Source organism: Panicum virgatum, chromosome 5N (genome assembly GCF_016808335.1).
Source record: "Panicum virgatum strain AP13 chromosome 5N, P.virgatum_v5, whole genome shotgun sequence".
Lineage (NCBI taxonomy): Eukaryota > Viridiplantae > Streptophyta > Magnoliopsida > Poales > Poaceae > Panicum > Panicum virgatum.
The window spans coordinates 43698360-43714299 of NC_053149.1; the positions used below are offsets into that span (position 1 = coordinate 43698360).

Here is a 15940-nt window from a genome sequence, read left to right on the forward strand (position 1 = left end):
CTAGAGTGAACCACAAGAAGATCTTGGAGCGCCGGCCCCATGGAGCTTTGAGGCTCACCGGCAACGTCAACGACCCTCTGACTTGGTGTGGAGCGGCGTTGGACGACTTTGTGCGGGGGACGTGGAGACCCCCATCTTTTGTAGAGAAGCACTTTAGTGGAATCCGGGATCAAGGTGACCGTGGTGACTCGGTGTCCCCGGAAGAGACTTGATTGCCGAGAAGCAATACTCTTAGTGAGTGCTTCAACAACGTGAATGTAAGTATTCCTTAGTGACTAACCGAACCACGGGATAAACACCCGCGTCAAGAGTTTGCTTCCTCCTATCCCACTCTTTAAGCTTTCACATTTCATACTAGCATTCTTTGTGTGCCTTTATTTTCATAGAGTAGAATCTTGATAGGAAAGGCTATAGGTTGCTAAACTCTTTTGGGATAGGGGTTTCACATTAGAACAATCTTAGTTGCACATATAGATAGTATGTTTTAGTTTAATATTGTGCAAACTAGTTGGAGCCATAGGTTGAAGTTTTAAGTTGCCTAATTCACCCCCTCCCCCTCTTAGGCTAGAGCACCCGATCCCGGTCTTTCAGGGTCAAGTAAAGACTTAGGAGCTTGTTACTCTTGGTGTTTGACGGCACCTAGTCGGTCTTGGTGATTGGAGGCTCTTGGTTAGCTCTTGGAGTTTGTGGGATCCCCAAAAGGAAGGACTTGTACACAGTGTGAAGCTTGCCGTTCCGGAGATGGAGAAGGAGCATTCTTAGTGGATACTTGCTCTTCATGATGCAAGGGAGCTCAACCCTTTATGGGTGCTCTAATGTGGACTAGGGGGAGCGTCAACTCCTCGATACCACGGGAAAAAATCTGGTTGTCTTGTGTCCTTGCTCTTTCATTCAAGCTTTTATTTCAGTTTGTTCTCTTTATTGCTCTTTACTTGCTTGTTTGTTGAACTAAGACATGAATTTGCTAGTGTGCTCTTTTGTCTAGGTAAATACTTGATGTGATCTCAACTAGGAAAATGAGCATGTTAGTGTGTTTTCCCACCTAGAACTACTTTGCTAGTGTGCTCTAGTTGTTAGCTAGGTTTTGAATTCTAGGTTTGGGCAGCACTAGAATTAGGATAAGGACCAAATAGATTTTGAAAAAAGTTCCAATTCAACCTCCTCCTTAAACCACGATCCTTATAAGCTTATAAGCCCATCTAAATCATCTAAGCCAAACAAGATGATTGATACCGGTGGTGGTTCGCAGCTCATCCCCTCCTTTCTCCACCCTTTCCCATCCTCTCCTTCCACGCCAAGGATCTTCATCCAATAATGCCCCCAGCAAATCCCCCTTCGTTGGTCGTCCATGGGACTAGATCGTGCGCAATCGAGGGGTAGGCCTCAGCTGCCAGTGCTGGTGGATGGTGGAGGTCCAACTTGGTTTCCATAAGAGATCTGACAACTCTATGGGCTTTCGGGTCAACACGACCTAATAGCTTAATGGCTAGATATGCCCATTTTGATTTGGGATCGGAGTAGTACTTCTCCGTCTTCGCTCTTGGTGCCCGACTGTTGGCGAAGATGTTGGAACTGCATAGCGCGCGAAGTGCAACGTACGATGCGCGGGCGGATCAGTACCGCGTCAGGTTTCTTAGATTTCTTGACTACATTTGCCAACGATGTTGTCTAAGCATTGCTTGTGATTGTTGGATTCATCTGCAGTTTGATATGGGTCGCGCGCCTGCTTGTGACATCTCTATTTCGTCGTCGCCCTTCTTATTAGCGGTGTGTCATCAACTCAAATATTGGTGGTGGTGGTGCTCACTGTGATCTTTATCCAGGCCCGGGCCCATGGGGCGTGCAGCCCGTGCGCCCGCACAGGGCCCCCAATTTTCTAGGGCCCCAGAATCTGAAATGGCCCATTAACTAGTTATGGGTTGAGGTAACTTATTCTGAGCTTCTGACCTGCTTTGGTCCTACCTGCGCAGCCCAAACGCAAATGACGCGCAGCCCAAAAAAAAGAAAGGTTCGGCCAGCCCAAACACAATCGACGTGCAGCCCAAAACAAAAAAAAAGTTCGGCCGGCCGGCGGCCGCCTGTTCAGTGCCCTCCGAGGCTCCGACTTTGGCGATTCTGCCGATTCATCTTCAGTTTCGCTCGACAGATGAGACGGAGACGCCGACCGAGACTCCGGCCAAGCAGACGGAGACGACAAGTCGGCAATCTGCAGGACCAGGGCGCGCCGCAACCTACCTGCAAACACCGCCGCCAACGCCACCGAGGCCGCGGCAGGCAGAGCGCCAGAGCCGGAGCGGCGGAGCCGCAATCCACAGCCCACAGGCGTCAGGCGATCAGAGATGAAGGAGAAGGTAAATAGTCTTCTTTTTAATTTCCAATCGCCAACTGTATTGATCTACATGTACTTGTATCCTTTAAATCTTAACAGATTAATTATAATTTTGTCCTTTAATCTTTTGTGTTAGAACGATCGATTGAAATCATGACATCTGCAAATCGGTCTAGAAAATATGATTCCGGCAGCCAAAAACGTAAAAACAAACAAAGACTAGATGATTTAACTCAATCTCAAAAAGGAGCTATGGATAGATTTATTGTAAAAGAATCGCAAGTGTCCTCTAATAATCAGATACTTGATCAGAACCCTGCACTTGATAGTAATGTTGCCTGTCTAGTAAGCCTCGCTTTAGATTTTCGCACAGGGCCCCGATTTATGTCGGCACGGCCCTGTCTTTATCGTGGTCACCGTGCCCTCCCATAGCTATACGTAGATACTCTCACAGCTATGTTGTTCTTCATCTCATCAGCGGACATATGCAAATAACTAATAAAACACATGAGCACATTTTATTGCTATTTTTCTAAAGAAAAGTTCTCACACATAAAAGCAGAGAACCGGAGGACGTCCGGATGCAAGTGACACCTAATGGGTGATGTCTTTAATTACCATTCTAGCTACCACAATTGACAATTCCACAAGCATATATCTTCTTGTAAAATATCACCATGGCCACTGGATGTGTGATCGAGCCACATACAAAGACCGGGCCTACTGCGCCAGCAGATCGAGAGGGACTACTGTGATGTGGCACAAAATTAAAGCCATCCCGTGGGTCACGAGAGCCACAACGACCGACGGCGACAACCACCGAAAGCCGGCCCCGGTTTAATGCGCGAAAAGTTGGGTTTTGGAGGCATCTGCCAGGGACTGATCGGAACAGGCTGTCCCCATGTGAGAGAGGACTGATCGCTTGCAACTTCTCTGACCAATCTCTTTGATTTGTGTGTGGCTAGAGCTAACTTTTGGGGATTAGGTATGTGGTGACATCCGTGACCTTTTCGGCTCCAGTTGATTGGACGACCTTCTGCATTAGCAAACGCCAGTGGTTAACATATGCGGATATGCCCCCAAAAGGTCGTTGGTGCAAATCTTGTTTGGAGATTGTACTGAGGTTAGGTTGTTATCGACATCTGACTTAGACATTGTGAATGATGAGGATGAGAAGGGAGATGTCGTGCGGACGGATTGTCGAGGAGGGAGAGGGATTCATCCAAGTTGTTGGAGAGCACATCTACAAACCACTGGTTCTTGCTGTCGGACTTTTCATATTTGGATTTATCCCTAGGGGTTATATGCAGGGTGCTCGATCACCATGAAAATAATATTTGATGACCTTTTGACACTAATAAGAAAAAAAGGATCTTGATAGCGCCTAGAGATATCTAAAGTCCATGAGTTTTGGAGGAGACAATTTATATCGGCTACATATAAGGAGCTTTCTTAAACATCTATACATATATGGATAGCTTAATATCGAGAGAGTTGAAACATGTACTGGTGGAGGGCTAGTACATACCCAGGACAATAGATTCTAATAATAATTGCCTAGTACATATGGTTTCTATTATTGTAGAACCATACGTAGGACATTTATGGTACTCTAGTGGCTATTCCAATCCGAGTCTGAATTCTCACTTCCTAGAAAATATGGGGCGGATGCCTATACCCCAATCCCATGTTTGCAACATACAAATAAAAGGTTGTAGAGCCAAATATTGTCATGGAAGCTGAGCCCTGCTTGACATTGGAACAGTACCACTTTGACTCTGGATGATACCCAGCCGATAACTTAATTAAATATATGCACCACATTTCACCCAAAAGATTAGTAAGAGGGTAGTTTAGCTGGGTACCACAAGTAGTATATATATGTAGCATGCATGGTGTGCGTGGATTACTAAATTACTTAGGTCTCATGATGTCATTAGAGCAGTCACAATGAAAACAGTGTATGGTAGTACCCATGACATGTCATGTCACATAGACAACACATAAGGAACTATAACTCCCAATGTACAATATCTAATTACGGCTGTCTTTCAAAAAAAAAATCTAATCACGGCTATAAAATAAACTCTTCCAGTTATCTTTCTCGTCTCTTTCCCATAATCCTGTTGATTTTATATATGCAGCTTTGGAACATTAGCTCAGGGCTAATTTTGAGGGCTAATATTTAGCTTTGAATTGGTAGGCTAAGAATTAGCCCAAAGTGGACTGTTTGGATCCATGTGTTAATGCCCACCCTCTCTCTCCTATTCCCATGCCTGGGTGTGCGTGCATACTCATCTTTTTTGTGGAGCCCATGGCTAAGGATTTGCGGGGGGGGGGGGGGGGGGCTAATTCACTTTAGCCCAAAATTAGCCCACATGTTTGGATGCATGAGGGCTAATTTAGGGTGGGGGCTAAAAATTATCCCATGTATCCGAACAGGTTCCATACATTTTCCCTCTCACTCCCCTCTTTAATGGTATAGATTAAAAAGTATAAAAACTGTCTTAATTATAGCATTGGGATTGCGTTTACACCCAACCAAATCTCAGTAACATGCTCGACATTTGACCCCAAAATTTCCATCTATGATGTATGACTATTGAAATGCGAGACTAAGGGTGTTGCCGGTTAAATAATCCTTCAACTCACATGGCAGAGAGAGCTGCAATTAATCATGCAAGGTTGTTGGTTGAGAGTTGAGATTGTTAAGCATAATCAAGGTTAGCTATATATGAATGAATATGATCCATGTGGACTCCTTTTCCAAACATATAATGAGTTCATCGTACTTGGACTCCTCAGTCATCACCTTCCCCGCCAAACGACAAACCACCACTTTTCCATGATCCTCTCGGCCGGGTAGCCACACAAATAATAAACAATATCTTCTGCAGAAGGAATTATGGGCCCAGGGAATCTCTATGGTTTCATCTGGAGAGATTGTTCAAATCAGGTTTTTGTGACAAAAAGTCATTTTCATTTTGGTTGGTTAGTCTAAGATAAAGTACTTATTCATGCATAATTTTTTGTGTCATCATTTGTTATTAGTATCCTTTTTTAATTAGGCCATTTGAAATATTTTTAGTATTGAAGGAGAAGAAATGTGTCGATATCAGCTCAACAAAATCTGTCTTGCGCTTGTTTTAGTTGAACCAAATGATATTGTAGGATACATTTTTTGAACTCTATACGTCTTTTTTTTTGTCATGCATGCATGATTCATGTAGTATTGATAAACCATGATGGTCCTTCATTTGTTATTAATATATTGTTTTATATTGCTATTTTCTTCGTGCATCACCATCATTCTAGATTTTGTACTACTGAAGAATTCAGATCCTTTTTCGTTTCTCCTTCTGAAACTTCTAGGAGACAGTCAGGCGTACATCTTTGCTGTGCTAGACAAATTCCACACGGCAGACTTATCTGTCATTTTCTTCTAATAAATTTCCTTCCATGTAGCTAGAAAGTATTTGATCCTAGATCGAAAGCAGATGTTGTTGTAGCAAGTTGAAGTGATCATTCTTTGTCTGGAGGGGAAAAAAATCACTTTGAAAGAGTTCGTTCAAAAGAGTTTGTTTACTATCCCATCTTGGGCCATGCAGACATCCCCTCTCGTTTTGTCCTGTCGGAGGCAATTTTGGAGCCCCACAAACTTTACTATCGGCCATAATACCTGTATGTAAACTTCCCACCACATGATTTCAGAAAACTAATGGCATGTCATAGTTGGATGCCTTATCACTCGTTAATTAAGTGCTAAACTTCTTGTGGGAGCTTTATTTCCACAATTCATCAATAAAGTTAGCACATAGTACTGTGTATGGTTTTTATTGTTTTTCTCCAATCGCCGATATAATTGTCATTGACAGGAACTATATATTTGTCATTGTCTATGATAATAGGTGTTCATTTTTATCTAGAACCGCTTGTGATAATATTTCAGCTTGGCTCTTGAACTTTCTCGCTTTAACTAAACTCAATTTGAAACAACACTTTGTTACAACTGCTAGCTCTAAGTAGATTTGAAACAGAAAAGTTACAAACAACTATGGCGCATCACTAAATGATTTTGGAATTTCTGTGCTGTTGACGCCAATATATAAATATACCAAAATTAAGTCCGGACCGGACCCACACTACATGTCCTAAGGCTGTCTGCACTCATCATACTTTAAATTCATCCTCTAAAAGGAATATTCCATCCTGGTCATCGAAATTCTCTACCTTACATCCAGTTTCTCCGCACCCATCGATACTCTATGTCTCCCTCTATACCAACTACCACCACACGGGACCCATATGTCATACACTATTTCATATTTTATCCTATCCACCCCACCAACCTGTCGACCCCCCCTCCTCCCTCTCCCTCCCTCTCTGCTCCATTCTCCTCTCTTCCCCAGCGGCCCCCCTCCCCTCCGAGCGGCGGCCGCGGCGTCCTTCCCGTGCTGCCCCCTCCCCTGCGCCCTCCTGGCGGCGTGCCCTCCCGAAGACGGCCGGCGGCGGAGGCGCCCCCCCCCCCCCACACACCCTCTCTCTCTGCGCCCCTCCTCCCCACCCCCTCTCTCTCGATCTCAACCGGCGGAGGGAGGAGCAGAGGCCTCCGGCCTCCGGCTGCCGCGCGCAGGCAGCAGTGAGGTGGGCCGGATCCACGCCCCCCTGCTCGACGCGGCGGAGGTGGGGCGGGGCGGCCACGGCACGCGGTAGCCTGCGCGGCGGCCTGCCCCGCTACTTGCGTGGCGTGGCGACGCGGTGGACATGGCGGCGCGCGGAGGCCTCCCCGCCAGCGGCCCTCCCCGATGCGGCGTCCTGCGCGCGTTGGCCGGACGGTGCGCAGCCGGACTACTCCCTCCCTTGCACGCGCCATGGAGGATGGGTAGGACGACGGCGGCGGGCGGGCTTCCGAGCTCACCGCAAGCTTGGCCGCGGCCCCCTCGTCGACGGCGGCCATGGCGCATGGGCGGGGCGGCGGCCATGGAGCGCGGGCCGCAGCGGCACAACCGCGCCACTCTGGGCGCGTGGCCGGGCGGACGTCGGCGCGCGGGACGGCATCGGCGCGCGCGCGTCGGCTCTGATCCACCCTCCCCGTCCTCGGCACGGAGGAGGCCGACACGGAGGCTAGGCGTGCGGGCGCGGCCTCCTCCCTCCGCTCGGCCTCGACGGCGGGGCGGGCCGGCGCGGGGGAGCTCGGGGCCGTCAGCGGCAAGCCCTCCCCCCTCCTCCCTCCCTCCACTGCTCCTCCGCCGCCCCACAGCTCCTCCATGCCGCGCTCCTCCGCCGGCGGCGGCCCTTGGCGCCCTCCCTACCCTCCCTCCCAGATCCGGCGCGGGGCGGTCGCGGGGCCGCGGGACGAGCGGTGAGCGAGTGGCGCGGCCGCGGCGAGCGTGCGGCGGGCCCTGGGACGGCGGCGGGCTGGCTGTGGCCCTCCTCCCCCTCCCTCGCCCCTTCCTGTGCGTGGCCATGGCGCCGGCGGCTCCATGGCGCCAGTGGCCAAGCTCTGTGGCGGAGGAGGACCGGCGGTTGGGGACAGGCGCGGAAAGGATGGAGGGGCCCGCGCACCAAAGTGTAGCGGCTCGTCCGTACGACGCGGTATATGGCGTGTCAGAGGCCGTCCGGGATAGTAGCGTTCGTGTTTACCGTATCCACTGCAGTGTTTTTTGCGCCAAACTCATACTGCATATGGGATAGAGGTCGGCGTAGCGGATCCACTGCGGACAGCCTAACACTTAACGACTTGGAGAGCTGCGCCGGCCGGCCGCTCTATAAATATGGGCAGTGGAGTACTACTGCAGCAAGGAGCAAGAGCAACACGCGAGGCAGCATAGCCACAACCATCTCCTTCTCCTTCTCTTCTTTGAAGTTCAGAGGCCATGTACCTGAACCCAAGAATCGAAGGCTCTGGCGAGAGGACCCTGGTTCTCTCCCATGGCTACGGAGGTAGCCAGGCCATCTGGGACATGGTGCTACCACACCTGGCACGGAGGAACAAGGTTCGTCCGTCGACGCCTCTCACACACCACACCTATGGCAGGAAGCTCCTGCTTATTGTAAGCTTATTGGTCTCGATCTGATCTGTGCATGCATCAACCATGTGAGGGCGGTGCAGGTGCTCCTCTTCGACTGGGACTTCTCGAGCGCCCCTGACGCCGGCGAGGAGGGCTACACGTTCTCGAGGTTCGCCGACGAGCTGGTGGCGCTCATGGACGAGATGAAGCTGAGCGGCGCGGTGTACGTGGGGCACTCCATGGCCGGCATGGTCGGCTGCATTGCGTCCGTCAAGCGCCCCGACCTCTTCGCCCATCTCGTCCTCGTCGGCGCATCCCCGAGGTGACCATCTTCTTCGCTCGCCTGACCTTCAGTTCACGCCGGCGGCCGACCGCTGTTGTACGCCGCTTGCTTAGTTTTTCTTCTGCTTTTTTTTGGAAAAAAGACATCTCGAGTTTTTTCAACTCTTGAGGTAACCTCGCCGCCGGCAAAAAAAAATGAAAGAAGAAGTCAAACTCTAGTTAGATTCTTATCGACAACGCCGAAAGAAAGGACGCTTCTTAATAACCAGGCATTCATCAACCTGCCTGCAGGTACCTGAACTCGGAGGACTACGAGGGCGGGTTCGACCAGTCCCACATCGAGGCGATGCTGGGCAGCATCGCGGCGGACTTCCGCGGCTGGGCGGAGGGCTTCGTGCCGCTGGCCGTGGGCAGCGCGGACCCGTCGGCGGTGGAGCAGCTGGCGCGGAGCTTCTTCGCCATGGACCCGCGCGCGGCGCACGGGGTGGCGCGCATGATCTTCCTGAGCGACCAGCGCGGGGCGCTGGACGACGTGGCCGCGCCGTGCACGCTGGTGCACGTCTCCCGCGACTTCGCCGCGCCGCCGTGCGTCGGGCGGTACATGCAGGCCCGCATGCTGGCGGCGCGCTGCGCCGCGGCGGCCATGGTCACCATCGACTCGGTGGGCCACTTCCCGCAGCTCGTCGCGCCCGACGAGATGCTGGGGATACTCGACCGCGTGCTCGGAGACGTCGGCAGGGTGGCAGAGGAGATGATGAGCAGCGAGGTGCGCTACATGTAAATTGTAAAAGGGTGTTAAATATAGGAATAAGTCCATTTTTTGACCCCTTAGTTATTGGGTTTGTCCAACTTTAACCCCCAACTACGAAACCGGACACAATGGACACCCTAAGTTGTAATACCGTGCAACTTTGGCACCTGTGCTCATTTTCAGTGGTTTTGCGCTGACGTGGCGGCGGTTTTGGACACGTGGCGCTGACGTGGCGGACAGAGGGAGAGACTCAGAGAGAGAAGGAGCAGAGCAGAGCCATTGCCGCCGCCGCCGCGTTCGCCGCCCGCACGCTCGCACCACCGCCGTCGAGGCCGGCTCCTGTAGCTCCTCCCCGGTCTGCCCGGCCTCTGCTCCTGCTCCCGAGCGTTGCGCGCCTCCAACCCCGTGCAGGCATGCGCGCCCGCACCTGGTCCTCCTCCTGCACGCCGTCGTACGCGCCGCCGCCACGCGTCCTGCACACGCCCGTGCGCCACCGCGCCTGGCAGTGCTGCAGGCTACCGCGCCGCTGGGCCCCAGGCCCCTGCTGCCGTTGGACCAGCTGCCCGCGCCGCTGGGCCCCTGCATGCTACCGGCGCTGCTCCGGCTGACCGCCGCCGCGCTTGCCACCCAGTGGCGGATCCACAGGGGGGCTGGGGGGTTCCAGCCCCCCTACGGGCTGCAACCTCCATTGGAACAAGGGGAGCTAGAGGAGGAGAAAGTGAAGGGTGAAGAAGAGGAGGAGGAAGAAGAAGGCTTTAGCCCCCCTATAGCTGTGACTTGGATCCACCACTGTTGCCACCGTAGCTGCCCGATAGAGCGGACGCCACCTGCTCCTATGCCCGCAGGAGGAATGGGAGGAGTGGAGGAGCAGGGGACGAGGCGGCCCCATGGAGGAGCAGGAGCCGATGGATCTTGTCGCGCGGGGTGCCGGGCGGGAGGAAGAGGCGCGCCAGACGCTGCTCTGCCTCGCTCCTTCGTCGCACGCCGCCACTGCGCCCTCAAATCCGCGAGGAGGGAGGCGGCGGCCATCATCGGCGGCGCGCGGCGTTCGGCGAGCACGGCGGGGCCTCGTCGGCCACAGGGGCGGCGCCCGCGAGGAGGCAGCACGCTTTGCTCCCTCTCTTTGAGTCTCTCCCTCTCTCCCCCCACTATGGCATGTGGGCCTCGGGCCCCACCTGACGGCCACCTCAGCGCCACGTGTGCAAAACCGCCACCACGTCACCTCAAAACCACCGAAAACGAACCCAGGTGCCAAAGTGGCACGGTATTACAACTTAGGGTGTTTATTGTGCCTGGTTTTGTAGTTGGGGTTTAATGTTGGACAAACCCAATAGTTGAGGGGTTAAAAATGGACTTTTCCTTAAATATATATTGTATGAGAGATTTCAGAATGAATTCTCCGCCGAGTCCACACACACGTACACCTGCCGCCTGGTATGTAACATCTACTCAAGTACGCCTACACGGCTGTTTCACCCTTTGCACGGCGTGTAAACGCTAATCCTTTTGGCCTACACAAGCGTGTAAATAACTTTTGGCCAATTAGTCCTGTAAGACCATGCAAATTTTTTTTACCATTTAAAAGGCCGTCTAAATAGCTATACTGATTTTTTTTCTAAACGACGGGTGACCGATCGTTCATCGTTTGACGTTTAGGCTAATACTGCATCTACCATCTAATAATCCATCTAATAATCGCGTGTGGCTTTCTGAAGTCGCCGTCGGCGCCAAACAGTTGGATTTTTTGGGCACAAGAAGAGCAAGCACTGCTGCGCACAGCGCCATGAGTGACAGCCTGCTGCTGCCGCGTGAAAGAGGACCACCCGATCCTGGCCAGGGTTAACCAAACCGGTCAAACCGGTCCGGCCCGGTTTTGGTTTGTGCCGGTACCAAAACGGTCCAAATTCAAAATTCAAATTTGAATTCAAAAAAATGAAAAATCCCAAAAAATTCCTAAAAATACTTTAAGGTGCGACGAATCTAATGGTGTCAAATTTTCCCAAAAATTCGTTTATTTAGTATAGTTTGCGGGCATATGAAGTTAAATCAAAAAAGAAAAAAAAAATAGGCCGGCCCATTAAGGCCCACCGCATATGGCGACCGGTAAACCGGTCAAACCAGGAAACCACTTTTAAACCGTCGGATTTTTTGATTAAAACACCGGTAACCGGTCAGACCGGACCGGTAAACCGGTCAAACCGGTCGGTATACCGGTCGGAACCGATTACACATGTGCTTTTGAATTTGGATTTAAATTCAACCGGTTTCCACCGGTTTCCGGTCAAACGAGTCCGGTAAACCGCTACCGGAGGTCGGCGGTTTGACCGGACCGGTCGGTTTTGTAAACCCTGATCCTGGGTGCCACGGATCTGACGCCGCTCTCACCCGCGCCGCGCCGAGCTTGGGCGGCGGCGAGCGAGGGTGACAGAGACGGGAAATTTTAATGTTTTGGTCACAGGCAGGTAAATCGTGACTTGGTCAGCCAGGCCGGTAGCTGGCTAGTTGAATTAACAGTTTATTAATTCAATTAAAGGAAGACTCTAAATGGATAGATATTTTGAATTTTCACTGGAGATTGGGATCGATGGACTTTCAATAGGATCTATTTTATTGACAAGATTTATCACTACTTTAACTACTTAACCGGTTACCCGGAATCACGTCCGTCCGGCCATGCCAAAAACAGAAAACGATCCAAGATAAAAGTCAAATGGAGTAAACAAAGGAGACGATTGATCTGGAACTAACTACTAGCATGTCTGGCTGTGAATTCTCAAGGACGTGTTAATTCTCAAGGACGTGAGAATTGGATGTCAAATGTTGCGAGGCATGCGGATCTATTCAGATGTGTACGTTACATAACATAGATTTACAACTTCCAGCAAGGTAACTTGTCTCTCCTTTTGTTTTGCAATGTAACATATATCTCTATCTATATCGCTGAATCAAACCATGCCCTCCGGAGGCCCGAGCTACTGTTACCGTGTGGGCCCTGCGGCATGTGTCAGCCGTCATTCGCATGCGTGTCCCCTGCCTGCTCAGTGTTGTTCCTGCCTGGGCGACGCGTGTGGTCATTGCCGCTGTATGGCTCTTCCATTTTTCTTTGGGCTGTTCCGTTTCGTGGGCCTTCTAGTGCGTCGTCCGTGTCCGGTTATTATTTTGGCCTGTTTGGAGGCTGCGTGCCTCCTACGCCACGACGGTGCACTGCATGTCCGTGCTGTTATGGCCGTCAGCTCCCACCTGTACGCCATTTTTCTCCGCTGCACCGCCTATGGGCTCCTGCCTTTTATTACTGACCTCCCACAAATGCCAAAATGCGGGCCCAATCTAACCAGTCGCATACGGAGTACACTTCACTCACGGAGGCTTCATTATGTCGTGCCTACCTGCACAAAATTTTGCCGCCGCCTTGGTCCGCTGCTGACTCTCAGCACCACTTTGCCGTGTCTGATTCTCTGTGCGCTACAGGCAACGAACCCCCACATGTCATACGACCACATGCACATTACCTGCAGGCGCGGCGTTAGCGCGCCGATATTTCTAGTTCTCCATACAAGCGCTAGACTTTGTGGCTTGCGCATGCAGGAATGCTGACCGGCCGGGCTGAGCGCCCGAGCACGTTGTGCCGTTCCGTTGGCTCTCCTCCTTTCGGTGCGCGGCACGAGTACGCGACGTCATGATGCGGCCAAATCTAACTATCTCGGGACCGAGAGTGCGCGTCGGCACCGCTCGCTTTTCCCCCGACGGTGAAGGCAGCCTATAGGCACAACCATGATGTTCCGGTGTGCATGCATGCATGCTTGCTTTTGGGCTGCATCATGACAGCGAGTGAGGGGAATGACTGCAGGTTGCTGGTGTTTCGTTTAAAGATGGTAACAGATATGAAATATCCGCGTACCCACGGATACCAAATCCAACGAGCACGGATATGGGTCTAAATTTGTGTTCGCGGGTATGGATGCGGGTTCAACTATAAACTCAACGGATGTCTACAACAGATTTGGAAATCGATACTTGTATCTGGAAACCCGCCAGACCTGCAAATATATTTAATAATAGAGTTGAACAATGACTTTTTATGATTGTATGCTTTTATTTGTATTAATATGTGACAACTTGGATTTGAGATGATGGTGGGTAGTATCATATATGAGAATATTTTATTTGTTGGCTTGGACTTATATGTTTGCTTGCTGTTAAAATGGAATTATGTGCTTGATTAGTTGATTTCCTAAATATTGCGGGTACATGGACGTGCCCGCGGGCTTGCGAGTATCTGCGGATAGCGGGTTCGGGAGTCGAGGCTCGTGGCGGATTACGGGCACGGGTACGGATGCGAATTTAAGCTCGCGGATGAGAGTTTGAGAAATGTATATTCGTACCGATTTTACCGTTACTTTCGTTTAAAGCCGGGCGCGTCAGCCATCGTCTCTCGTGGTGATGATCGGCGAGCGGGCCGGGAGGTTGGCCACCTGCCTGGAGCGCAGCAGATGGCTGATGTTGTTGTCCTTTTCTGGTGCAAGTATGGAGCCCAGTCCATTCCCCCCTTGGTCCGTGGAAGAGCCATGCATCATGGGTCGGTCAAGACGCGTCAAGTCAACCAGGGCGCGCTGACGACGAAGCCGCTCTTCGTGCATGTGAGACGGCAACTGTACCCGTTACGGTTGCGGTGAAATTTCGTGGGAACCACTCCTACAACTCCAAGTGTGCGATCTTATCGTTTTGCATATGAGCCGGTTGGGGTTCAATTTCGTAGTTTTGGTAGAGATGATCGGCACGTACACTCTCCGCTTTGATCCAAACTGTTAACTAGCTAGTTCATGATATATAGGTTTAAGCTTTTCGAGATCCAATTCCTTTTAAATGGAGAGGTTCGGCCTCATCTCATCCGAGACTAGTGATGATAGCTAGTACTGATCAGGGTTAACCGAACCGTCAGTAACCGGTCCGGTTTGACCGGTAACCGGTCAAACCGGTCCGGTCCGGTTCCGGTACCAAACCGGCCCAAATTCAAAATTTAAATTTGAATTTCAAAAAATAAAAAATTCCCAAAAAATTCCTAAAAATACTTCAAGGTGCAATGAATCTAATAGTGTCAAATTTTCTCAAATATACTTTTCGGGCATTTAAAGTTAAAACAAAAAAGAAAAGAAAAAAAATGAGACGGCCCATTAAGGCCCACTTGGTAAACCGGTCAAACCGGCCGGTAAACCGGTCTAACCGGCCGGTATACCGATTACACATGCGATTTTAAATTTGGATTTGAATTCAAACCGGTCAAACCTGCCGGTAAACCGGTTTAACCGGTCGGTATACCGGTACGAACCGGTTGAACTGAGTTTTTTGAATTTAAATTTGAATTTGACCGGTTTCTACCGGTAACCAGTGCAACCGGTCCGGTAAACCGGAACTGGAGCCCGCGGTTACCGAAGACCGGTCGGTTAGGTGAACCCCGGTACTGATTAGTAAACGGAGACTTCCCATCCACTTCAGCAGGCTCGCCGGTTTCCCAAATCTCACGACAATTTCCTGCTCGGGGATAACGAAAACAACTGTAAACTAGCTAGCGACACCCGTAGAACCAGAGATGCAGATCGCAAAATTGCCTGTCGGTTGTAGTGTAGCGGCATTTTACTAGTGCCAATGAACAACGGGTCGCCTGGCCAGGTCAAGAAAAAGAAATGGAGAGGCAAGTGCAACTATATTAGATCGTTGCGTCCTAGAAGGGCGCCGGTTTCTCCAGCTCCAGTGTCCTTCACGCGCGGCGACCGGGGTCGACTTGACTACTTGACTTGAGCCCGGCTGGGTACCCTTGCTGGCTGACAGCTGAAATTGCATCTCCTTTTTTTAGTCATTTGCAAGACCCCCTTATATTGAGGTTCAATTGCACGTTTGTCCTAATTTTTTTTAACTTTATATGTTTGCGGTTTGCCCCTGTTTTTAACTTTTAATTGCATGATTGCCCCTCAAAACGCGCAAAATCGGACAATCATGTAATTGGAAGACTAAAAACAGAGACAAATATGCAAAGTTAAAAGGGCAAACGTGTAATTGATCTCAAAATAAGAGCAGCTTTGCAATTGTTCTTTTCTTTTTCGTCAAGAACAAAAGCCCTGGCTGAACGGTGGTGCTCTGCTTGCTACCGTGTCTGAACTCGTACTACCACTGTCCTAAAATATATCTATTTTTAGATTTTTTAGTCAATTCTTTTAAAATTTGATCCTAGATGGTAAAAAAACTATAAAGGTTGTCGACATAAAATTGATATCGATTTATTCATAATAAAACCAACTATCGCAACATTTAATATTTTCTATTTAACATTAATTATTTTCAAAATATTATTAGTTAAAAATAAAAATGTTTGATTTTGACCAAGTCAAAAAGTTATTATATTTTGTGACTGAGGTATTACTGTTGAGACTGAGTTCGTACGGATTTAGATTTAGATGCGCAATGGCTGGCTTGACCAGAATCGGATGTCAGCCCGTCAGATTATCAGCCCAATAACCAGATCGCATCCAGCCCATTTCGTCCTCGCCCCCTCGGGCCCAGCCTACCCGCAAA

The 15940-nt window shown here is 50.3% G+C and overlaps 1 protein-coding gene across 2 annotated transcripts in view; it reads left to right on the forward strand.

Moving 5' to 3' along the window:
- Positions 1-10918, forward strand: part of LOC120672785 (strigolactone esterase D14-like) — a 62681-nt gene extending 51763 nt beyond the window's left edge. Inside the window, exons 1-3 of one of the 2 annotated variants that reach the window (XM_039953374.1) lie at positions 8104-8325; positions 8442-8662; positions 8914-10918. In XM_039953374.1, coding sequence (XP_039809308.1) covers positions 8206-8325; positions 8442-8662; positions 8914-9403 — 831 coding nt within the window. In that variant the 5' untranslated portion in view covers positions 8104-8205 and the 3' untranslated portion in view covers positions 9404-10918. Of the gene's footprint in view, positions 1-8103; positions 8326-8441; positions 8663-8913 lie in introns of those variants that run through there. The other variant, XM_039953375.1, reaches the window with a different exon arrangement.
- Positions 10919-15940: the final 5022 nt, after the last annotated feature.